This window comes from Manis javanica, chromosome 2, assembly GCF_040802235.1.
Source record: "Manis javanica isolate MJ-LG chromosome 2, MJ_LKY, whole genome shotgun sequence".
Taxonomy (NCBI): domain Eukaryota; kingdom Metazoa; phylum Chordata; class Mammalia; order Pholidota; family Manidae; genus Manis; species Manis javanica.
Window position 1 is genome coordinate 65429356 of NC_133157.1, and position 24861 is coordinate 65454216.

At 42.1% G+C, this 24861-nt stretch overlaps 1 protein-coding gene across 1 annotated transcript in view; it reads right to left on the reverse strand.

Annotated features, from left to right (window-relative positions):
- Positions 1 to 24861, reverse strand: part of DMRT1 (doublesex and mab-3 related transcription factor 1) — a 92404-nt gene that overhangs the window by 34975 nt on the left and 32568 nt on the right. The window contains exon 3 of the mRNA XM_017674328.3: positions 23066 to 23349. Coding sequence (XP_017529817.2) covers positions 23066 to 23349 — 284 coding nt within the window. The remainder of the gene's footprint in view (positions 1 to 23065; positions 23350 to 24861) is intronic.

The window sequence follows — 24861 nt, forward strand, 5'->3', positions numbered from 1 at the left end:
CAAAATGTGCCCCTCCAGGGTACTGACCCTAGAAATACTAGAACTGTGCATCCTTAAGGTACCTCTTCTTTCTTGGTAAGGACCCCCCCCAAAATCCCCTCTGCCCATATAATGCTCAATTCACAAGTACCAGAAGAGAGGCAGTAGAGGAGAGAGTGCTACTTAAGAGCAACACAATCGGCTATAGCCCTGACTAGCTTGTTCAACCACAGGTAAGTCACTTAATTTCCTCCTGCTCCCTCAGGTGCCAAACTGGCATCTTACCTCAGTTACCTCAGTGTCCATACAAAGAGAATACTTTTTAAACAACAACATACAAAATGTGTGTAAGCGTAAGCTGCTATCATTAGTGTGATGCCATGCTGGATATTGTCACGGTGTCCATTCCCACCCCCTCACATGCTTTTCCTTGTAAGAAGGGATGTCAGTCTGGGATCACTGTTTCCCAGACTCTCCTGTTATCAGGGCTCTGGAGTGAGGTGGGTTCTGCTAACAGGACATGGGGTCAGACTTGGAAGGCAGAAGGGAGACACGTGCTGGCCCTCCAGCGGCAGAACGAGCTGACGCTCAGAAGTCATGCATTTTTCTGGCAATCAGACCTCGCCTTTGGAACTGCAGGGGGCGCTTTCATGTAAGGAGCAGCTCTTCTCGGCCTCTCGTTCAAAGCTAAGGAGATGGGACCTGAAGGCTCAGGAGGGGCCCCTACTTCTGCTTTCCTGGCCTTTCCAACTCCACAGCAAGAACAGCTGGACTTCAATCATTTACACTGCATTTAAAAAATAATTTACATGGTACTAACTTTATTTTTAAAAAGTCCATCTAGGGAATGTTTGGGATAAACCAATTATATTCAAGAACTAAGGACTAATTAAGGATGTTTGTCAATCAACAATTTTACTTGATAAAGAAAATAGTAGTAATTTGACAGAGCATAGCAGAGTAAAATTAGGTACCAGGTGTCCTCAGGATTGTTTATGACCATCTAAATTTTGGACAATTTGTCAATTAATCCAGACCTAAGTGTACTCTGAATATCACTGCATTGTTTGGTGGAAAGGACCATGTCTCTGATTTCTGTGTTGCTGAAAGGATTCGTTTTTGACCCTCTCACTGTTCCCCAGCACAAATTTAAGCTCTGATGGGTAGATTATTTCTTCCTGGAGAAGCAAAGAGGACTCCATTATACTCAATTATTTTCTTTCAAGTGACTTTTCTGTGGCAAGTTCCCTTCATCTTTTCTAGTTTGTTTTTGAAGCATATGAAATGGTAGCTCTTCTAGTTCAATCACCCAGTTGTCATTTCCCACCGCCATATAAATCTTTACTACATAAGAGTACAAGCAAGCTATGCTTGGAAGTAGCCAAAGGGGAAAACTGGCTGCCCTTAATGAGTGAGCTCAAGTCAGGGGAGACCCTGAGGCTGTGCAATCACTGAACAGAGAGGTGACAGTCAAAGTCAAATTTACTGTACAAAACCGTTGTCAGTTAGACCAGCACATCCCAGGGCTCTCCCAGATGGCCTGGGGATGCTGTAAGTAGATTCTGAGTCAGTGAGTGTGAGGTGGGGCCTCGGAGTCAACACACCCCCAGGAAATGCTGATTCTAGCTCAAAGACCTTGCTTTGCTCACAGAGGATTAGAATAAATGATCCTTTCTCTTTTATTTAGGACCTTTGGGAGCCTGTGACTAAATAAGACCCTCTAAAAAACTCTTTGACCTATTGTTCATAACCACAAACTTTCCTCCTGAACTGAGGCAGGGTGGAAATGACACAAACAGCATTTAAAATTGGTCATTTTTCTTCTTTTTATACATTAGATTCCCCAAAGCTAAAGGATTTTTTCAGGGTCTGCTGCCATCTGGAATTGCTGCAATGGTAACAAACTCAAATACACATTAAATAGAAGAGCCATTTCTGCTTCCACAGACATCCCTCAAGTCAGTTACACAAAGTAATGAACACCGAATTAGAAGCCAAATGCCAACTTCTCTATGCAAAGAGCCATAACATAAATGACGGAGCCTCCCTCTGGGTGCTGAGTTGGTCACATCTCCTTCCAGTTTGACTGTTTCTTTGAGTCAGTTCTTCAAGGAAAATATTTATTTTCCCGATGTACAAAACACCTGACAGGATTTGAGCCTGTAGATTCTGTAAAATGCTGGATTTTTTTCTTTTACTCTGAAGCTTGTATAAAGCCTTTTTTCAAAATGTTTGAAAAATGTTCAGTTAGTTTAGAGCGGGTGTCAGCAAGTTTTTGGCAAATGGCCAAATAGCAAATACTTTAGGCTTTGCAAGCCATAGGGTCTCTAGACAAATGGTAAAGTGGGCATGGCTGTGTTCTAATAAAACTTTATAGAAAGGCACAATGCTTCACTCCTACTGGAATAAAGGGAGGAGGGGACCCAACAATGGGCTCCATCCCTAGAGGATCTGGTTTCACTGGTTGGGATATAGCCTGGGCTCTGGGGTACTTCACAGCTTCCCAGGTACTTCTGATGTGACACCAAGATAGCAAACCAGTGTTCTAGAATTACTGACATATTTCCCACACTCCTGAGAAGTCTGAGATACCAACATTCCCAGTATGAACTAAAAAATGCAAAAAGTTAAGTCTAGCAGACTAGCCAACTGCTGCCATTATCAAGTTGTATATTATTTGAAAAGAGATTAAGATAAACTGTAGAGTTCTTTTCACTTTTTCTGTTAAGTAAAACTTACCAAAAAATAAACACGATTTCAAACATGTGTTTATTTTTCCCCTTAAGCCTTTTTCTGTTTTTAGAAAGCATCAGATTATTTGGAAATAGGAATTGAGTTGTCTGAACTCAGACATTCAATTTCCCCCAATGAATCCCCAAGATTATTGAACTTTGAAAGAGTTCCAGCAAAAGAAGAAAAAGATACAAAGGGCCAGACATCGTTTGAGGTTATTAAAACGTGAACTTATTAGGCCATTGATCACTTCAGCTACAACCAACTTGAAGAATATCCACTAATAACCATCTATGTGACAACTTGGACCTAAGAAAGGGGGACAGTTCTATGTAGTATTTCAGAGAGCATGTGTATGTAAATATCTGAAACATGAAGTTAAAACTGAATGGTGATCCATCCAGAAAGCCCAGAAAAGATGTGGCAGGATGCAATTTAAAATGGTAGCTCACTTCTTGCTCCCTTCTAACTTAAAATAATTTCAGTGCTGCTACCCGTGGCTTAGACAAAATGTGTAAATAAGGACATCTTTGAAATTTGTTGTTTGACTTTAAGTCAATAGAATTCATCTGGGGACAATTTGCCCTAGGGAACATTTTGCAAAATCTGGAGACACTTTTGACTGTCACAACTGCTGTATTTATGTGTGTGTGAACATGCATGCTAGTGTGTGTGTGTGTGCTACCAGCATCTAATGAGTAGAGAACAGGGACGCTGCTAAACACCTTACCATGCACAGGGCAGCCCCTGTACAACTTAGAAGTATCCAGCCCAATATTTCAATAGTGCCAAAGCTGAGAAAAGCTGCTTTAAATGAGTCTAATACTATCCCTTGTGCTCAGCCCCTCAGCTCCAGCTAAACCAGCAATGTTATAAGGGAGAGAAGTTGTACTCAAATCAGAGGAACTGCTCAGTTCTGCTAAAAGGATGTGATATTTTCCCATTATCTAATGCTGCCTCGTTTCTTTTCAATATTTTATTTTTCATTCCTTTAAACAGGCTGAGTAAACCCTAAAAACCTAGGATTCCCCAGTGAATTATGACTACTATTATGATTAGCATGTGGTAGCTGGCAAGCAAGAGGCATGTTTTATAATCTTATTACCCACCCCAAGTCTCTGAACCAGAGTATGACCTACAGATGGCAGGTGGGCCAGTGGAGGACGTGCTCAGTGTTAGTATCAACCCCAGAGGAAAACCTAAGAGCTTTTGATTTTATTTTATTAAACTGTTGATGACATTCAATGCCATAAATCTGAACCATAGGTGTCCTTTTTATATACCTTTGTCACCCTTTTTTATAGTAATAGTAAAATCTCAACAAAACATAAAAATGTTAGACCCCACGTCCTGCAACAAAAATTCTTCTAAATACTCTTCAGTGGTTGTCTGTTAATGCTGCAGAAAGGAAGAGTCTATTCTTATACTGAACAGAACACTCCAGGCAGGTAATGACAAAAGAGTTTCGCAAGACCAAATCAGTGTAGAGCTGTTTGTTAAGCACGGCTCAGCTGTAGAGCATCAGTGGTGGGGACAAAGGAAATGTGCTTCATGAGCAGAATGACTGTATCGGATAAAACTCTTGACTCACAAACTCTGCTGTTTAAACATATAGTGTGACCATTCCTTTGGCATCAACATGTGGCTCACAGTTTTTAACTTGCAAAAGCCACATTTGGGACTTATGAACTGAAAGCTTTTTATAAAAGGCAGGGATCTTTGCACACTAAGGAATCCTGCCTCTGGATGATGCTAAGAGTTTTGCCCTCATGAAAAGATTTCTTTAGTTTTAGTAGAAGCTTCTTTTCAAACCTTCTGAATGGGATGCCTGTTTCCACACTCACATAATCACATGGTGAGCCCGCTAGGTCCACAGACCTTACCTGTGCCAGGAGCTGTACCAAACTACCTTTCTCCTTGAAATGCCCACTCTCCTCCTGAAATACACACCTCATTCATCCTCTGAGATGCCACACCTCACTGCTGGAGCTAATATTTTAACAGGTTAAAAATGATTGCCATTGTGCACCCATTTCAGAGATTACCAAAACATTACAGGGACAAATGCTAAGTCATGTGATAAAAGCAAATATCCTACAGCCACTGTTCAGCATTCCCTGTCCCTGTGGCCCTCTGGGGGTTAGTTTTCTCTCTCCTAAACTCGTTAGCTTCCTCCACTGAGCTCACCTGCTTTCTCCTAAGTGGTCACAGTATAGAATGTCCTCTACTCCCCTCCCTGAAGGAAATGACAAGGAGACAGAAGGAGACTGGCTTTGTGAGGCCTCCAGCCCTGGTAAGAGACTCCCCCAAAGCCTGGGCGAGGGGTGTGCTCCTTCAATGAGCCAAGGGGGAATTGTTGAGATGAGCCCCAGCACTTAGTGGCTGGAGAACCTAAGAGCTGTCCATCCAGAAATGGAAAGAATGCTTCCCCTCCCCAGAGAGGAGACTGGAGGGAAAAGAGAGAGAAGACAGGAGAAAGAGGCTACTCATGCGATACAGCCACGAGGACTGATCACAGAATAAATGGTACATGTGAGATGTTTGAGGTCATGAACCCCATGTTTCCCATAGCTTCAAAAAGCCTGATGTAAGCAAAAGCAAAATAAAACCTGTGTGGGTGGACTTTTCCGAAAAGGATTTCAAGAAAGGAACTAAGTTCCAGGTTTGCATTAATACCAGAGGACATTTCAAAAACATTAAAAAACAGCAATAAGATTAAAAATAACAGCGTGAGAGGTGAAACAGAGGCTTCCTCCTAAAACTGCATATAATATGAAAATATAATTAATACAACTAATTCTGAGAGAGCAACAGGAAAGAGGACTGCACCAGACTGCATACACCTGGAGAAAAGAACAGGCCTCATGAACAGGGTAACATACCAAAGCTGTGGCCCGGCAGGACCCAAGCCCTTCCCACACCCCAGCTCACCAGCAGGAGGAAGAGAAACGGAGCAGGGAGGCACTAGAAGCCTGGGACTGCTGAATGCCTAGCTCCAGAGATCTGCTCTGGGAGCACAAACCTACATTTCATGGTGCTTTCATGAGACTCACATGACTACCGGGTTGGAATGTTAATACAGGCAGAGTTCCTGGGGAGACTGGAATTCCGGCTGCTTGTGGAAAGCAGGGATCCATATCCAGCTGCTCTGGGACAAAAGCTTATATCTGTGTGCACGGCCCACTAGTTCAGGCACTGGAGACAGGCACAGCAGCGGGAAGCAGGGAACAGCTCTTTCCTCCTCCCAGGCACCAATACAACTCCCCTGTGACCCCCGACATTGCTTCAGGGGCTGAGCAGCTCCACAGAGTAGAGCTTCTGGACACTAGAGGGCGCCATATACAAATGTGAAACGCCAAAGGAACCTGGTCCAGAGTAAAATTAATATAACTCAGGAGAAAGATGACATGGACCTCATGACTCTTCCTGAAAGGGAGTTCAAAATAAAAATCATTAATGGAGGTATAGAAAGATATCCAAGAACTCAGGAATGAATTCCGGTCATAGATCCAATCATTGAAGAGCACAATGGAGGGTATTAAAAGAAGGTTGGATACGGTGGAGACAATAAATGAAATAGAAACTAGAGAAGAGAATTACAAAGAAGCTGAGGCACAGAGAGAAAAAAGGATTTCTAAGAATGAAAGAATACTGAGAGAACTGTGCGACCAATCCAAATGGAACAATATTCACATTATAGGGGTATCAGAAGAAGAAGAGAGATAGAAAGGGATAGAAAAAGTGTCTTTGAGGAGGTAAATGCTGAAAACTTCCCCAATGTAGGGAAGGAGATAGTCTCTCAGGCCATGGAGATCCACAGATCTCCCAACACAAGGGACCCAAGGAAGACAACACCAAGACATATAGTAATTAAAATGGCAAAGATCAAGGATAAGGACAGACTGTTAAAAGCAGTCAGAGAGAGAAATAAGATCACATGCAAAGGAAAGCCCATCAGGCTAGCATTAGACTTCTCAGCAGAAACCTTATAGGCCAGAAGTGTCATGATATATTTAATGCAATGAAGCAGAAGGGCCTGGAACCAAGATTACTTTATCTGGCAGGATTATCACTGAAATTTGAAGGAGGGATTAAACAATTTCCAGATAAGCAAAAGCTGAGAGAATTCACCTCCCACAAACCATCACTACAGTCTATTTTGGAGCGACTGCTATAGATGGAAGTGTTCCTAAGGTTTAATAGCTGTCACCAGAGGTAATAAAACCACAGTAAAGTAGAGCAGCTAATTACTAAGCAAATGCAAAATTAAATTAACTATCCCCTAAGTCAATCAAGGGATAGACAAAGAGTACAGAATATGATACTCATATATAAAGAATGGAGGAGAAAGAAAAAAAAGGAGGAGAAAAACAAAAGAACCCTTAGATTGTGTTTGTAATAGCATATTAAGTGAGTTAAGTTAGACTCTTAGATAGTAAGGAAGTTAACCTTGAACCTTTGGTAACCACAAATCTAAAGTCGGCAATGGCAATAAGTACATACCTATTGATAATCACCCGAAATGTAAATGAACTGAATACATCAATCAAAAGACTTAGAGTCACTGAATGGATAAAAAAACAAGACCCATCTATATGCTGCCTACAAGAGACTCACTTTAAACTCAAAGACATACACAGACTAAAAGTGAAGGGATGGAAAAAGATAATTAATGCAACTAATAGAGAGAAAAAAGCAGGAGTTGCAGTACTTGTATCAGACAAAATAGACTTCAAAACAAAGAAAGTCACAAGAGACAAAGAAGGACATTACATAATAATAAAGGGGTCAACCTAACAAGAAGATATGACCATTATAAATATCTATGCTCCCAACAGAGGAGTACCTACATATGTGAAACAAATACTAACTGAACTTAAAGGGGAAATAGAATGCAATGCATTCATTCTAGGAGACTTCAACACTCCACTCACTCTGAAGGACAGATCAACCAGACACAAAATAAGTAAGGACACAGAGGCACTGAACAACACTTTAGAACAGATGGACCTAATATACATCTACAGAACTCTACATCCAAAAGCAGCAGAATACACATTTTTCTCAAGTGCACATGGAACATTTTCAAAAATAGATCATATACTAGGCCACAAAAAAGAGCTTTGGCAAATTTAAAATGATTGAAATTGTGCCAACCAGCTTCTCACACCACAAAGATATGAAACTAGAAATAAATTATGCAAAGAAAATGAAAAAGCCCACAAACACATGAAGGCTTAACAACATGCTACTAAATAACCAATGGATCAATGACCAAATAAAAACAGAGATCAAGCAATATATGGAGACAAATGACAACAATATTTCAACACTGCAAAATCTGTGAGACACAGCGAAAGCAGTGCTAATAGGGAAGTATACTGCCATATAGGCCTATCTCAGGAAAGAAGAAATATCCCATATGAACAGTCTAAACTCACAAGTAACGAAACTAGAAAAAGAAGAACAAATGAGGCCCAAAGACAGTAGAAGGAGGGAAATAATAAAGATTAGAACAGAGATAAATAAAATCAAGAAGAATAGAACAATAGAAAGAATCAAAGAAAGCAGGAGCTGGTTCTTCGAGGAAATAAACAAAATAGATAAACCCCTAGCCAGACTTATCAAGAAAAAAATAGCATCTAAACACATAAATAGAATCAGAAATGAGAAAGGAAAATCACTACAAACACCAGAGAAATACAAAGAATTATTAGAGAATACTATGAAAAATTATATGCTAACAAGCTGGATAACCTAGAAGAAATGGATAACTTTCTAGAAAAATACAACCTTCCAAGGCTGACCAAGGAAGAAACAGAAAATCTGAACAGACCAATTACCAGCAAGGAAATTGAATTAGTAATCAAAATCTAACTAAGAACAAAACACCTGGACCAGATGGCTTCACCTCTTAATTTTATCAAACATTTAGTGAAAACCTAATACTGATCCTCCTTAAAGTTTTCCAAAAAGTAGAAGAGGGAATACTTCCAAACTTATTCTATGAGGCCAGCATCACTTTTAATACCAAAACCAGGCAAAGACACCACACAAAAAAGAAAATTACAGACCAATATCCCTGATGAATATAGATCCAAAAATACTCAACAAAATATTAGCAAACTGAATTCAAAAATATATCAAAAAGGTCATCCATCATGATCAAATAGGATTAATTCCAGGGCTGCAAGGATGGTACAACATTCGAAAATCAATCAATATCATCCACCACATCAACAAAAAGAAGGACAAAAACCACATGATCATCTCCATAGATGTCAAAAAAGCATGTGACAAAATTCTACATCCATTCATGATAAAAACTCTCAACAAAATGGGTATACAGGGCAAGTACCTCAACATAATAAAGGCTATATATGACAAACCCACAGCCAATGTCATACTTAACAGTGAGAAAGTAAAAGCCTTTCCTTTAAGGTCCCGAACAAGACAAGGATGCCCACTCTCTCCACTTTTATTCAACATAGTTCTGGAGGTCTTTGCCACAGCAATTAGACAACTCAAAGAAATAAAGGGCATCCAGATTGGTAAAGAAGAAGGTCAAACTGTCCCTGTTTGCAGATGACATAATATTGTACATAAAAAAACAGAAAGAATCCACTCCAAAACTACTAGATCTAATATCTGAATTCAGCAAAGTTGCAGGATACAAAACTAATACACAGAAATCTGTGGCATTCCTATACACTAACAATGAACTAGCAGAGAGAGAAATCAGGAAAACAATTTCATTCCCAGTTGCATCAAAAATAATAAAATACCTAGGAATAAACCTAACCAAGGAAGTGAAAGACCTATACCCTGAAAACTACAAGACACCCTTAAGAGAAATTAAAGAAGATACCAATAGATGGAAACTCATCCCATGCTCATGGATAGGAAGAATTAATATTGTCAAAATGGCCATCCTGCCTAAAGCAATCTATAGATCCAATGCAATTCCTATCAAAATACCAACAGCATTCTTCAACAAACTAGAGAAAATCATCCTAAAATTCATATGGAACCACAGAAGACCTTGAATAGCCAAAGCAAATTCTGAGAAGGAAGAATAAGGCTGGGGCATTATGCTCCCCAACTTCAAGCTCTACTACAAAGCAACAGTAATCAAGACAATTTGGTAATGGCACAAGAACAGACCCATAGACCAATGGAACAGACTACAGAGCCCTGATATAAACCCAACCATATATGGTCAATTAATATATGATAAAGGAGCCATGGATATACCATAGGGAAATGACAGCCTCTTCAACAGCTGGTGTTGGCAAAACTGGACAGCTACATACAAGAGAATGAAACTGGATTATTGTTTAACCCTATACACAAAAGTAAACTAAAGATGGATTAAAGACCTGAGTGTAAGTCATGAAACCATAAAACTCTTTGAAGACAACATAGGCAAAAATCTCCTGAATATAAGCATGAGCAACCTCTTCCTGAACGCATCTCCTCGAGCAAGGGAAACAAAATCAAAAATGAACTCATGGGACTACATCAAACTAAAAAGTTTATGTACAGCAAAGGACACCATCAACAGAAAAAAAAGGCATCCTACAGTATGGGGGAATGACATATTCGACAAGGGGTTAACATCCAAAATATATAAAGAATTTACACGCCTCAACACCCAAAAAGCAAATAATCCAATTAACAAATGGGCAGAGGATATGAAGAGACAGTTCTCCAAAGAAGAAATTCAGATGGCCAACAGACACATGAAAAGATGCTCCACATCACTAGTCATCAGGGAAATGCAAATTAAAACCACAATGAGATATCACCTCACACCAGTTAGGATGGCCAACATCCAAAAGACTAGGAACAACAAATGCTGGCAAGGATGCGGAGAAAGGGGAACCCTCCTACACTGCTGGTGGGACTGTAATCTAGTTCAATGATTGTGGAAAGCAATATGGAGGTTCCTCAAAAAACTAAAAATAGAAATACCGTTTGACCCCGAAATCCCACTCCTTGGAATTTACCCAAAGAATACAACTTCTCAGATCAAAAAGACATATGTACCCCTATGTTTATTGCAGCACTTTTTACAATAGCCAAGATATGGAAGCAACCTAAGTGTCCATCAGTAGATGAATGGATAAAGAAGAAGTGGTACATAAACACAATGGAATACTACTTGGCCATAAGAAAGAAACAAATCCTACCATTTGCAACAACATGGAAGGAGCTGGAGGACATTATGCTCAGTGAAATAAGCCAGGTGGAGAAAGATAAATGCCAAATGATTTCCCTCATTTGTGGAGTACGACAATGAAGCAAAACTGAAGGAACAAAATAGCAGCAGACTCAGAGACTCCAAGAATGAACTAGTGGTTACCAAAGGAGAGGGCTGTGGGAAGGCAGGTGGGGAGGGAGGGAGAAGGGGACTGAGGGGTATTATGTTTAGTACACATGGTGTGGGGGATCACGGGGAGAACAGTGTAGCACAGAGAAGGCACATAGTGGATCTGTGGCATCTTGCTGTACTGATGGACAGTGACTGCACTGGGGTATAGGTGGGCTTGATAATATGGGTAAATGTAGTAACCACATTGTTTTTTCATGTGAAACCTTCATAAGAGTGTATATCTATCATACCTTAATAAAAAAAATAGCCATAAGATGCACCATGGCCAAATGAGCAAGTCATTTGGAAATACAGAACCAATACTGATGAGACATACAGCAAGCCCTCCCCCAGTTCCCAGAAATCCTGGGGAGTATACAGCCTAGGGATTCACACTACTCTCGTATCAACTTTATAGGCTGGAAACCCTGTATGATATCAGGTTTACCCTTTTATTTATTAACGGTCCATTTTGTTTGTTCTTATTTATAAAAATTAAGGTGTATTTTCATATGTTAAAAAACCCAACTTAAATGTTTTTGGCTCATATTAAATTAGTTGTTTTCACCATCTGCCCCTGCAGCACAAAAGAACAAAGTTTTACTCTTCTATGCAGCGTCATCAACGCTGCAGCATTTTGGGCCTGACCATTTAGTGGCCCAAAAATACTTCGGCAGGTGCACTTAGCATATTTTTTAAAGAACAATAGATATGAATAGAATAAAACAGAACAGAAATCTGAAAATTCACTGTATATAGTATGGGTAAGAACTGTTCATTAAAGTTTTCAATTGTTGCTTATATTATGTGTAAATATATACTAGATCACAATAGAAAACATTTCTTACTGTGGGTCTGGGTCTAAAACATTTGGAAGACATTGGTGTATAAATCAGGTAAAGGGAAGAAAGGACTTTAAAAAATAGGTACATAGCAAGAGAAAGATGAATTGAAAAGACAGTTTCTTTTCCTAGAACCTAGAGGGGTTTTGATGCATTTTAGGGGCCCCAACAAGATAGAGAGGAGTGGTCCTTCTTCAGACAGTCTCTGGCTAGAATTAGTCCAGTGCCTTCCTCATGTCATCAAGTCACAAATTTATGCAGGATTTTCTAGCTCCTACATCAAAAACTTTCAATTGTCTGGTTCATCAATCTAAAACACAAACCCTGACTTCCAAACTGAAGTTATAGAGAGCTAGGCAGAAATGCAAGCAAGCATCGTTTATATCAAAGCCAACAGGAGGAAGAACTTCAGTAAAATAGTGGTGGCAAAGGGCAGAAAAGAGTTTGTATTTTTAAAACTGGGTTAGTAACTATCAAGACATAGGACTCTCCACTCATTCTCACTTGTTAAGTCTCTGAAAGTATAGTGACACCTCTTAAAATAGGCAGAGGGGCCTTGTAATGGTGACATTCAGTAACTTTCCTGAGAAAATGCTGACTACACCCAATTTCAGAGGATGAAAATGAGCATTTATTGAGAGATCTCTAAAGACAGGTCCTGTTATCTCATCGAGTCCTCATGATGTAATAAACATTAACACTGGAGAACTGCTCAGAGAAATCAAATGACTGGGCTCTGCTCACAAAGGGACTAGGCAGAGAACGCAGGATTCAAAGCAAGTTGGCCTCAGAAGCATCTCTGTACTAAAGCAAGCCACTTTTCCCATTTGAATTAAGATATCTGCTTATCATAAAGCACTACTCACTACCTTTAATTTTTTAACAACTCTTCACATTTTCACTGCTTCAAGATCAAGTAAGAAACTTTGGCAGGTCGGGGTGGGCACCGTCTCAAAAATGAGAAGAAAAGATGACTATAACCACATATCCAGGACCTTTGATTTTAGGACCAGAAGTACGGGAGGCATCCATCGCTGTTCCCATCTTGATGGACAAACTTAATTAACCTTTGCTACTCTGTTCCAACCTATTGTTTTAGACAAAACTAGTGACCCACAAACAATATGTTACCATCAGAATCTCAACAGCTGTGACATCAAGAGATATAGCCCCATCAGCAGTATTGGGAAATAAGCCACTTGGATTAGCTGCTCTAAGAAATATGGATTATATTCATGTCACACATGAGCTGTCAGAAACATTAGGATACTTTGAGCATAAATCAGCAGTGTGAAGGGTATCTTATAAGTACTGAACATGATAGACTGCTTGGTGAGCAAGGTGAGATTGGACCCCCTTCTCAGTGTAAGCACACACACATGCACATAGTCACACACTTCACCCTAACTGGTACTAAAGCTTCCGATGCAGGCTAGTGATCGGAGAGGGGCTGACCCATCTCATGGTGTGTTAGTGGTATGGAAAGGCCCCTCCCACTCCAAAACCACAGTGGACAGAGTCTGCTCTAAGTAATCAAATAACACGAGAATGACCAAAAATCTGTTTACCTGAAGTACATAGAATGGAGTGACAGGGGGGTGGCCAACAACACCTCTTCAGGCTTCATACAAGGAAAACCAGAAATGTGTGTGGCCCTACAAGGCAGGCAGAGGTCTAATGGCAACGAATGTGCCCTCTGCGGTCAGGCGAACCCCAGTTCCATCTCCAACCCCCACACCTTCTACTTACCAACCGTGTTGTACTGGCAAGTTGTTCATCTCCCCAAGCCTCTGTTCCCTCACCCACAAAAGGGGTAGCAGTGCCTGACAGGGCTGTGGTGAAGGGCTAGGCAGAGTATCGGATGCGAAGTGCCCGGCATCAACTTTGTGTGGCACCCTTCCCAGCCCCTCCCCGCCCCCCTGCTGTGGGAGCATCAGCGGGATGGTGGCTGTCACACCCACAGACCCATCTTTTGGGTTTGCTATTAGGGGGCTCTGAGCCCTCTCAGTGGTATGTCTGGGATCTAGTAAGAAAGGAGACAGAAAAATCTTCCCACTACATACTTTCAATATTTTAAGTACATACACATTTTGCTTGGTATTTGAAAGAAAAATCCATTCTCTAAGAATTTTTTAAAGTTAAAAAAATCCAACTCAAGATCCTACATTGCTACTACCAAACACAGAGAGAGGGACTGGGGGAGAAAGGGAGAGAGAGAGAAGACTGTTCCCTCACATTTTTGGTTTCCAAGACATGGAATTATGATATCTGCCTTTATTCTCCCAGCACTGGTTGATAAGAACTGGGAATTGCCAGAAAGAGTGTTTTTAAGAGGAAGGTGAAGAAAAAGGTGATGAACAATAAAACAAGGTGACAATCCCTTTCTCCTACTTCTCAGTCTTATGACATCCCCCCTCCCAACAAACTCCACAGGAGGCTGTGCATCTCAAGGACAATGTCCACAGGGTCGCTGGTACCAAGAAGGGGGCACTGGAAGGAACCTGCCCTGGGTCAGGCAATAAAGGGGTGTGCTCTATAGAGAATTTTAAAGAAATGATAAAACTCATTAAGTCAATCTGCATTTAATTATCACTATGCAGTGGCAACTCTCAACAAGAGCAGTGACTGAGACTTGGACTTCACCCTGCCCCACCCCACCCCTTGGTACACCACTGCATAGGGCCCACCTTCCTCGGTCCTCCCCAGGGAACCTCCAGACTGAGCACAATGGCAATTAGAGAATTATGTGTCCTTTGATTCTCCCCTCATCCACTCCACTGTGCACTAGGATTTGAGGGTCAGGATAGCCTAGCACAGTGCTAGGCACAGAGCTGGCACTCAATGAATGGGTGATGATGAATGCACAAATGAGTTTCTTACACATACTCTGTAATATGTTAGAGATTTTTTGTAACCCTGTTCTTTTTATTTTTCTACAATAATATTCCTACTGCAATTTTAAGAATTAGAGCAAAGCAGCCTGTTACACATTGCCCTGATTTTGGTCTTTATTCAATCATTGAGGGACACTTAATCCACAGAAACATGGACTCCCGAGAAATCTAAGCATCACTCCCACATGCAATTAAACATTCTGAGGAACAACTAATTTTATGTCACATACATCTGCTTAGGGGGAAAAGGACATTATGAGGGCAAATATAAATAGATATGCATTTGGCTACCAGCTCAAACAAATCAAATCTGACAGCTTTCAAAAACTGTGACCTAATTATTGAATTTGCAAGCAGATTACAGAACCCCAAATGACTGTTATTTACTAACCTGATACTAGTGTGTCCAAGATCAGGCTGTGTAACAGTCCTGAAACAGATGGATAATGCAGGTCTTCCTGATGCCACAGAATGGGGGACTCATCCCTGCAGAGGACTGGCCCTCACCAAGGCTTTCCAAACTCAGTCCAGGTAAACTGAACTCACATAGGAATGGAAATGAACCTGAAGGACTGCCCAGGACTTCCTGGAGCCTCCCCAAGGTCCCCAAACACCTGAGTTGACCCTCTCTCTGGATTTCTTGGGGTGCTACTGGGCCACTTTAGCCAGGCTGCGGAACCAGTCCCTTTGGAGGTTGGGGGCTCAGCCCCTGACCCTAGGTGCTCTTTCGGAGTGAGAGCTACCGTCCCCAGGGCCTGGATTTCCAGAAGCAAGTTCCACTTTCTTCTGGCATACATGTTTTTACCAAAATACTCTGAAAAATGTCTCCACTCTGCAATGCTCTACTTAAAACATAGCCTCAGCCCCTGTCACATCAACTGTCTGGGTTCAGCTTCTAAAATGCCCATCACTTCCCAGTTTTGTTCCAGAAGCAGGGCCACCAAGAAAACAGTCATCACAGGGAACGACTCTTACAAACAACTGCCCTTGCTGCAGAAATCAACGGTGTACAATCAGTTTCATAATTTGTGAAACAAAACAGCAATTCCTTGAAGGAAAGCTGTGATGCAGTTCAGAAGATGGCGGTCATGACCATCACTTGTAAGCATCCAGAATGAGACAGAACCGTAATTCCTGTGTCAAAGTGCACGTAAGGTGACAGTTCAGCAACAGAAAGCCAGGACTGCACTCATTCAGGCTGCAAGGCCCTGGAGTGGCTCACAGGATGAATGAGAACTGCTCTCACGGTGCCGGCTGGCAAACAGAAGCTTTCTCCCTGCAGGAATATGAGTAGCTCAAGAGGCTCAAGAGATGTGGGTTTATTAATTCTCCTTAAAAGAACATAATGAGGTATTATGCTTCAGAAGAGAAAAGTGAAGACATGGCAAAGACTTAACAGGCCACGTAAAGGAAAATGCATAGTAGGGGAAATGTGACCTCCAAACGTGGAGAAGCCCAAAACCACCTTTATGTCACTGGCTTTAATTTCTTGTGGTCTATGGTGACTTCTATGTTTCTTTAGACAGAAAATTCTCCAAGACTGGCCTTGTGACCTAGCAGGCCCAATCCCTAAACCCTTACCATACCAGATGGCAGGACCTACTTGGAGTGCATGTCAAGGAGTCCCACAAAATGCTGGGTCTTCAATGACTGAGGCAGAGGTTTTTAGATTCTGGGCTTCAGCTCACTAAGACGTAAAAAAAAAGAGGCAGGGGACAATGGGAGAGTGTTGCCATCATTTTATGTTGCCGTGTAAGGGCATTTACAAAAGAAACTCTGCCACCTAAGAGGATCATTATTTTTTTAATAAATGAAAGGGTACGGTCTCAATAAAAACAGGCCTTTGAATCGAATACTGTGGCTTTAAGAAAAAGTCACTTCTTACTTTCTTCATTTCCCTGGAAACCAGCACAGTAACATCCTGCCAGACACACTCCCAGTAAAATAAGGAACAAGCCACCACCAACATCCGCAGCTGGAATCTAAACTGAATAAAACAGTAAGAACACAAACCAGAACTAGAGGTATTTGTGGGGGAGAAAAATGTCAGCACCAACATTTGTCTACGTCTAACCTAGATAGCCCACAATAAACAACTACAAAAATATTACAATAATAGAGTTCACAAAAGTGGTCAGATATAAAATAAAAGCCTCCCATCACAGCAACAGAACTCGGAAACCTTTCCATCAACAAGCATTAAGTCTCTATAATTCTCCCTTAAGAAACCAAATTAGAGTTGTTAGTCCTAATACTCCAAGGCAGTATCTATTTTAATTACCTTTTCCTGAGGAAAGAAATTGCTTCACCTGTTTTAAATAGAATCTGTCCTTGTAAACTCCTCTTCTGTCTTCTTGCAAACTTCGTCTATTTTTCTTTCTGGAGGAAAAAGCCAGTTAACGTCCAGCCACGAATAAGTAGTGGCCAGTAACAGTTTGGTCTAAAGAGGGAAGCCAGTTTAATCTGTGGGTGATGTGGGCCATGGGGTTGGAGCGGGCAGCTCAGCAGATCACAAGATGGTTTGTAGGCAGAGCACCTACCTGACCAAGGGAAAAAAGGCCCGGGTTTGGGGCTTGGCTCTCCATTAACCAGCTGTGTTCCACCAGTCACTTCTGGTTTCTCAGCTGGGAATTACCCACACCCTGGTCTGAGGTAGCCACATGCACATTATCTTGGGTTCTGACAGTGCCACTCAGCGGTCCGAGGCAAACAGAGAAAGTTTTCTGAAGCCTCCTACTTCATCTTAAAAATTGAAGTGGATTTTGCATTCTAAGATTTTCTCCCTGACAAAGCATTTTTTAAGTTTAGGAATTTCTTTTAAAAGACTATGAATCATCATATCCCCACGCCCCCACTGCTGGACGCTCCTGCGGGCCTTCCAGGCCCCAGATGGGGAGGGGCTGCAGCGGCACACAGCACATGCTTAAGTAGTCACATCTCTGTATGCTTTCGGCATGCCCGGTGTCCTGATGCTGAGCCATGCTAATAAAAAGAGAAGTGGTGTGAAAACAAGGGCCTGGTCAGGGTGCATGTTAGAGGATGGAGAGCAACAACTCCTTACAGGCAGGCTATGCAGAGAGTCAAAAGTGCTGGCAGGCCACCCCAGGAATGCTCATGAGGGAGCTCCTTTCTCTGTGCCCTGAGGCCTGCTTGCTAGAATCTGGTTGCCTTCCTACCTGTATCTGCTTCAAAATCAGGGCTACTTAGATGATCCCCAACTCTCGTGCTCATTTCCCACAAGACAACAGCAGACATCCCCCAAGACCCACTTTTTGCACTTTTGTCTGGTTCAATGTAGATCCCTAGCGCTTAGTGGGACTTCCATGCATGGTTATTTAATGAATGGATACACTCCAGGAGGTGCATAATCATAAATGGGCAACCATACCATGAGACACCTTAGACTGAGACTAAAATAGCCACTAGAAGGAATACAATCACCTGTGTTGCCATTGCAACCACACCCTGGCTGTGGCCAGAATGTGAGTCTACATATCCATGGCACAAGCTTCTGAAACGCAATCACAAGGGCGCCTCCCACAGGGCCTGAAGGGGATCCCAGGTATGGCTCCGAGTCCTCCCGTATTTATTTCTGCTCACTCGATATGCACCTCTCCCTTGTCAACCTGGTACAACATGTTTATTTAAGAGATAATGTTGCCGTGGAGGAGTGCACAAGGCAATAAACAGCTTTCGCAGGCAATTAAATGCAGAAGTGAAATTGAGCTGCCGGTCAGTGGAACCAGCCATTCATCGTGAGTTTGTTCCAGTGTCACAAATGTTATTCCTGTTTCACAACAGGACAGGAATCTATGATTGGGCCACAAATCTCCAGTGCTGGAGACAGACTAAAAGCGATTAAAGCAGCTTTCAGCATGCAGGGCATTAACACAAAAGAGCCTTGAGATTCTGGGATGTGGACCCAGTGCCCCGCTCTATTTTTTAAATATAGGTTTGGCACTTAGTGTGCTCAAAAATTACATGTGGTTTGCTTCATTTTGTAGAGAGACAGGAAGTCTCAACCCTACAATAAAAAGTCAATGGTAAGTAAGGTCTAGCTTTCAAAAATTATAATGCTCTCCACTAAAGTCAATTTTTCCTAGGAATCAGAAAGCTCTTGGTTGAAAAATATTTGTGCTGCTCCCTTAAACGACACCGATACTCAAAGCAGCAAGGGAGGAAGGATGACTTATAAAACAATGACTCGCTCTGGTGAACATTTATGCTGGGTCTCAGTGACAAAGAGTCAAAAAGTAGATAGAGGAGACGCTGCCTAAGATTCCAGCCCTACAGGTCGAGCTGGGGTCAGACTAAGAGAGGATCCGTCAGGAGGGACTAGCACAGCACTCTCCTGGTGCAGCTGTGGGACACCAGCTGCGACAGAAATGCACGGCAACACCTGAGAGGATGGCCCCAGTGCGACCATCCCCAGGGAGCTTCCACCAGGATGGGGCAAGGCATGGCCCCAAGAGCAGAGCCAGGGCACCTTCCTACACAGCAGGAACAGCAAGGCTGGGGGAGGCCCTGTGCCAGACCACTGTGCCCTACACTCTGTCTTGATGACTTGGTGAAAAAGTGGGCCACCTGAATCCTTATCAATAACAACACTTACTGGTTTCAAGTATTATCTGTAGGGGCTCACCATTTAATTAAACAGTACTTCTTTATAACACATACATCATAGTAAACGTATTTTGCACATTATAACCTTTCCCTATGTTTTCAGGTTTCTATTTCCTGATTGGATCAAATTCTTCTCTAACCACAATAAAAATTATTCCATATACATTCATACCTGGCCCATATTCACATATCATTCCTTAGTGGTTCATATCTAAGCTGTGTATTATGTATAGCCTATCTTGTTACAGAGGGGATCTGAGGTAGCTAACTAAAATACATTAGAACAAAAAGCTGAAAATTGAATAGATTTTTTTTTTAAAGCAGAGTCAAATGAAAATAACGACTAATCAAATAATTTACTGCAGTTACTATCAGCATAACACTTCTTGGTGTACACAGAAAGTCCTACTAATAGTAATCATCTCATTTCAGATATTACCCTGCCTTATGTAACCATCCATGCCACAATCCTACAAAGGTGGTACTCTGCCCACTTTACAAACAACCAGATTCAGAGGGCTCAGTTCTTTGCTCAAAGCTGCATGAACAGTTAAACCACAGTTAGAATTGAATATGGATCTTTAAGTGAGAGAGTCCATGTTCCCCAAAGCTCATCGTATCATTCCCCTAAATAAACAGGCTTGGTTACAACTTCAGGCTCTGCCATCAACTAGATGTGGGTGCTGAGCAAATAAATCATTTTAGCTCTGGACCACAGTTTTCTCTGCAGCAGAATGGGGGTGAATTAGAACACTGTAGGAACCATTTTAGCTCTGATAATCACTGGACCAGTGGGCACCTGTCATTTGTAAATTGACAGCTTAAAACTATGTTGGCTCTTGTATTTTTAATGTAAGAGTTGATTTCCAAGAAAACTAATTTTTTGTGGGCATGACTATAAGGTTTTAAGTTAAGCTTGCATTTATACTTGGTTGTAAGATTAATCCACAGACTCATAAAATGTCAGACTTAGAAGGGATGGAGGGGTCAAGCTCCCTCATCTTAATTGTTAGGGTCATTTTCTACATTATATACACACTGCAGGTGTGCCTAGATATGTTTTATTGATTATCACATTCACAGGAAATTTGTATGCAAATTCCAAATGCAACTTACAAATAATAAGGAATTCAGCATATATTTTAAACACCAATGGCCAAGAAGGCATTTTTCAGGAAAGCACTGGAGGCCCCATTCTCAGCCATCTGAAGTAACCATATTCTAGAAGTTTCTGTGTATTTCCAACCTCCACAAGTAAATAATGACAATCAGAAGAGGTTCCAAGAAGATCCCCAGTGAGAAGCAAAAGATGTAGGTAGGAATTCCAAGCCCTACAGAACGGAAGAGGGCTTCAGAATTTGTATTTCGCTGATGGCAGTTCTGCACCCCCTGATAAGCAGGCAGCACTGAGAAGCACCCTTAGAGTCAGACAGATACAGATGCCAACTCCAGCTCCTCCCGTTTGGTGGCTGTCTGACTCTGGATTAGTTGGCCCTCTGAGTCTCAGTGTCCTCCCTTGTAAGAAGGAAACCATCTGCTTCCTGGGGCAGCAGCGAGGATCAGTGGGCAATCAACAGTAGCTACAATTTCAGCGTTATGCCGAAGAAGAATGGGCATCACCTACAGTGGCAGGGAGGGACCTGTTTCTGCAAAATAATTTGTTATGTGAGAATGTATTACCAATGGAAGGTGGCTAAAAAATAGAAAAACTTAAGCCCAGCCCTAGGGGAAAACAAACTCATACATTAAATGATGCCTCACAGTCTCTAGGGATGGCTAAGCAGTGGCACCTCTCTCCAGCGTAGTAAGTGGTGGTTGTCGAACAAGATGGTGCAAACATGCTCCCCACAGGACTGACAAAGTTTGGGCAAGATTTTTGCCCCCACCTTTACTAGCACTGGTGCACGAACATGCTCTCAGGGGCATCTCTTCTGGCACACAGCAATTGAGACAGGTCTCCAAGACCAGGTAATGCTGCTGCTCAAGACAATTCGTGTCCGAAAGAGGGTGGACTTTGGTAAGGAGACTCCAAGGAAACCCAAGACCTTGCCATATCCTTCCCAGGTTTTCTAGGTGGATTTCATGTACATTAGTGTGTCAAGCATCACACCTGATGTGGAAAATTTTGACAAAGTAGGAGGGTTGATTAATTTAGGATATTCCTCACTCTGTTGTAAAGCTGATCATGGGCTGCCTTTCTTTCAGAAAACACCTAAGATTTTCCTTTCTCTGAAGCCAGTAAGACCTTCCCTACTCTATGCTTAAAGCCTGGAAGTAACCAGAAAACCAGGACACTCCAACTGTAGTCCCTGGTGCCTGGGAGTCTGCAGGATGAGCTGGGGTTTTTAGAACTACAAGATGCTTCTTTCTCCTTTCAGAGGAGAGTCTCTAACAGAAATCAACCTAAAACTTTCCTCAAATCATCAAATCCAGCTGGCACTTTGAAAGGCCTGTAGGGATCCAGCTTGAAGATCCAAAGTATCATTGCATTTCCTTTATGCTCATATTATTTCCCAATTCTAACACCAATATGCTTCAAGCTCCCTTTATAAAAAACATGATTCTAAAAACAAAACGTATGGAAAACTTATGAAACTGTGTAAGCCCAGTGGATTGCTGCTGACATATTAACACTCCAAAGAAGTCAGAACCCTAATGGTAGTCGAGAATCCAAAAGTGGGCTGACTCAAATATAAACAACTTCCTCACACCTAAAAAATGCCAAACTGAATACAATTGCTCAAAGGAAAATTTCAACTCACGTTTTTTTTAAAAGCAGCCTAAGAAGGTCAAAGATTTGCCCTAAATCCTCATATATATACATCACATTGTGTTGGAATCAAATCCAAGCTGAGAAAGCCTGAGCATAGTAAATGTATCCAAATGAGAAGTTCTCACAGAATCACACCGTTCAGCTGAAGGGGGCTTGGAGGTGTTGAGTCTAAGCATACATGTACACATTACCACAACATGGTATTCCAGCCTGTGAATGTTCTCAATGCCTTCAATCTGCTGCTAATATACCAGCATGATGGAAATGATTAAACCTGAGGAAGCAGAAGCCCTACATAAGCACTGACAATGCAAAATGCTTTGTTTTACCCCAAACGTTAAAAGCTCTTGATTGCACACAAATTAAAAATCTGTACTGAAGAGCATGAACGACTGACCTCCATTTCCAGCTAAAAATGCATCAATACCAGCCCAGCACAAGTGATCTAATTCCTTCCTTACCTTTCTTCCACAAAAACGCACAGATTACAGCACTTCTCTCTCTCAGGGTGCAAATTCACCTCTAAGAAGGCTGCATACAGCATTTTCTAAGCTGTCCAAAGAAAATGGGGGCAAAGCTGGAAGGGGTTATACAGTCAGCCACTTGTGAATCTGACTCTGGCCAACTGGGTGTTTATGCAAAATGACACTGAAAAATACGGAGAGTAAAATTTGAAAACACAAATATTTGCATATTTCTTTCCAACTGCAGCCAACTTCTGGGGTAAATCACATTATGTGTAGAGCAAAGATTTTTTACACATATTGTATAATGTGCACACACATGTGCCGAGTTGTGTGTGTGTGTGGTTTTCACATATCCAGTTCACACTCCAGTAACATCTTACCTGCCACTGGTTTCCAGCCTGACCGGGCACATAAGGTGCTGGGCGGCTCAGAAGGCTGTTCTTCACAGTGGATCCCCCCAGGGAACTTCCCACCTCCCCAGAAGAGGTTTCAGCAGCCAAGGCCATGGAGTACTGCGGGTAGGTGTACAGGTTGTTGTAGTACGGGAACAGAGACGGCTGGTAAAAGCTGCTGTAGTAGGTGGAGTCAGAAACCAGGTCAGGCGTGTTCTCCATGTGCCCTCTGCTGGTGACAGCGGGAATATCCTGGATGACCATACGTCCCTCTGGAAAGGAAAAAAAAAGAAAAACAACATTGTGTTAACGTAGAGGTCTACAAAATGTTACCTCTAAACTCGGCAGTGTATGGTCTCTCTCTTCAAGTCTGCAGAGCTTCAGGGCAAGGCCCTTGAGCACACTGCTTTCTCCTGTGGTGGAGATGAAGGAGGGTCCCTGAGGTTGGTGTAACTCTCTGGTGGCACAATTGACCGACTCTTGGTGTCTGCTTTTATTAAGAATACCAAAAACATATCAGGAGTCATTTTAATTACATAAATCCTGACCGGGTCTAATTCCTAACCAGAAGTTCCTATTCTAATGTCAAGAAATTAGAGATCAAATCTAGTTAACTTGGCTGTTTGCAACATTTTTACAACAAAATTCATTTCACTTTAAATAAAGTTAATGAAAAAATCCCAGCACCCAAACCATGACAACCACATAGATATGTAAAAGGCCAGTTAGTCAGTATTTTAGGCTTTGTGGACCATTCAGTTGCAGAATGTACCGGCTGTACCTGTGATCCTGTTGCCATAAAGCTTTATTCACAAACACAAGCTGTGGGCCAAAATGGCCCACAGGCTGTGGTTTGCCAACCCTGGGTCTAAGACTTTAAAAGTGCGTTGATGCAAATAAACAACCAAATGGACTCCTAATGAGCATTAAACGATGTTCAAAGAGTTGAACCAGGTGCCTGAAATGGCGGCAAGGCGTCAGGATGCCCTGCCTGCAGGGAGTCTACAGTCTAGGATAAAAGATATGATAGGTTTACAAATACTAACAGGGATTGTCGCACAGGAATACCCATAAACTTTTATGGAAATTCTAAGGCTGGAAAGACAGCTTGCAGCCTAGAAAGGGATTACAGAGACCTTCACAGAAAAAAGTGCCTCTGAATTGCACTTTAAAAGTGGAGCAGGAAATCGGTGAGGAATGATAAAGAGTCATGAGAAAAAGGCAGGCAGGACGAAGTAATGGAAGCAATCAAGCAGGAGGATAGTTAGGAGTGACGGGCAGGGCAGTCAGGCTGGAGAGCTGGGCACTTACAGGGTAAAAGAAGTCCAGTGTGCCAGATGGGCAGGAGCCTGGAGAGGGAAAGCCTTGGTCCAGCTCTCTGAACCCTTCAGGGAGTGGAGCAAACTGAGGATTTCTGAGCAAGGAGCACAGTGGGTCAGAAGTGTGTGCTGGGGTGAGCTATCTCATGGCGATTCTTAAGACAAGTGAAGGGAAGAGAGACCAGAGGTAGGAGGCCCATTAGGCAGCCAGTGGGAGAACCATGGGCCTGTAAACAGAACAGGACGACCCGTGCCCGGGACACATGGGACACAAAGCTCGGCAGAACAGGGAACCAATGGGATGTCAGGAACTAAGAAGCAGGAGAAGGCAAAGAAACACATTTGGGGGATAGCAGGAGCCTGGGCAAGGCAGAGGAGAGGGAGGTAAGGAGTTCTGCTTAGTCAGGAGGCCAGAGGCCCACACGAGTGGGGAAGGCAAACGTGGGTGAGAAACCTGACACACAC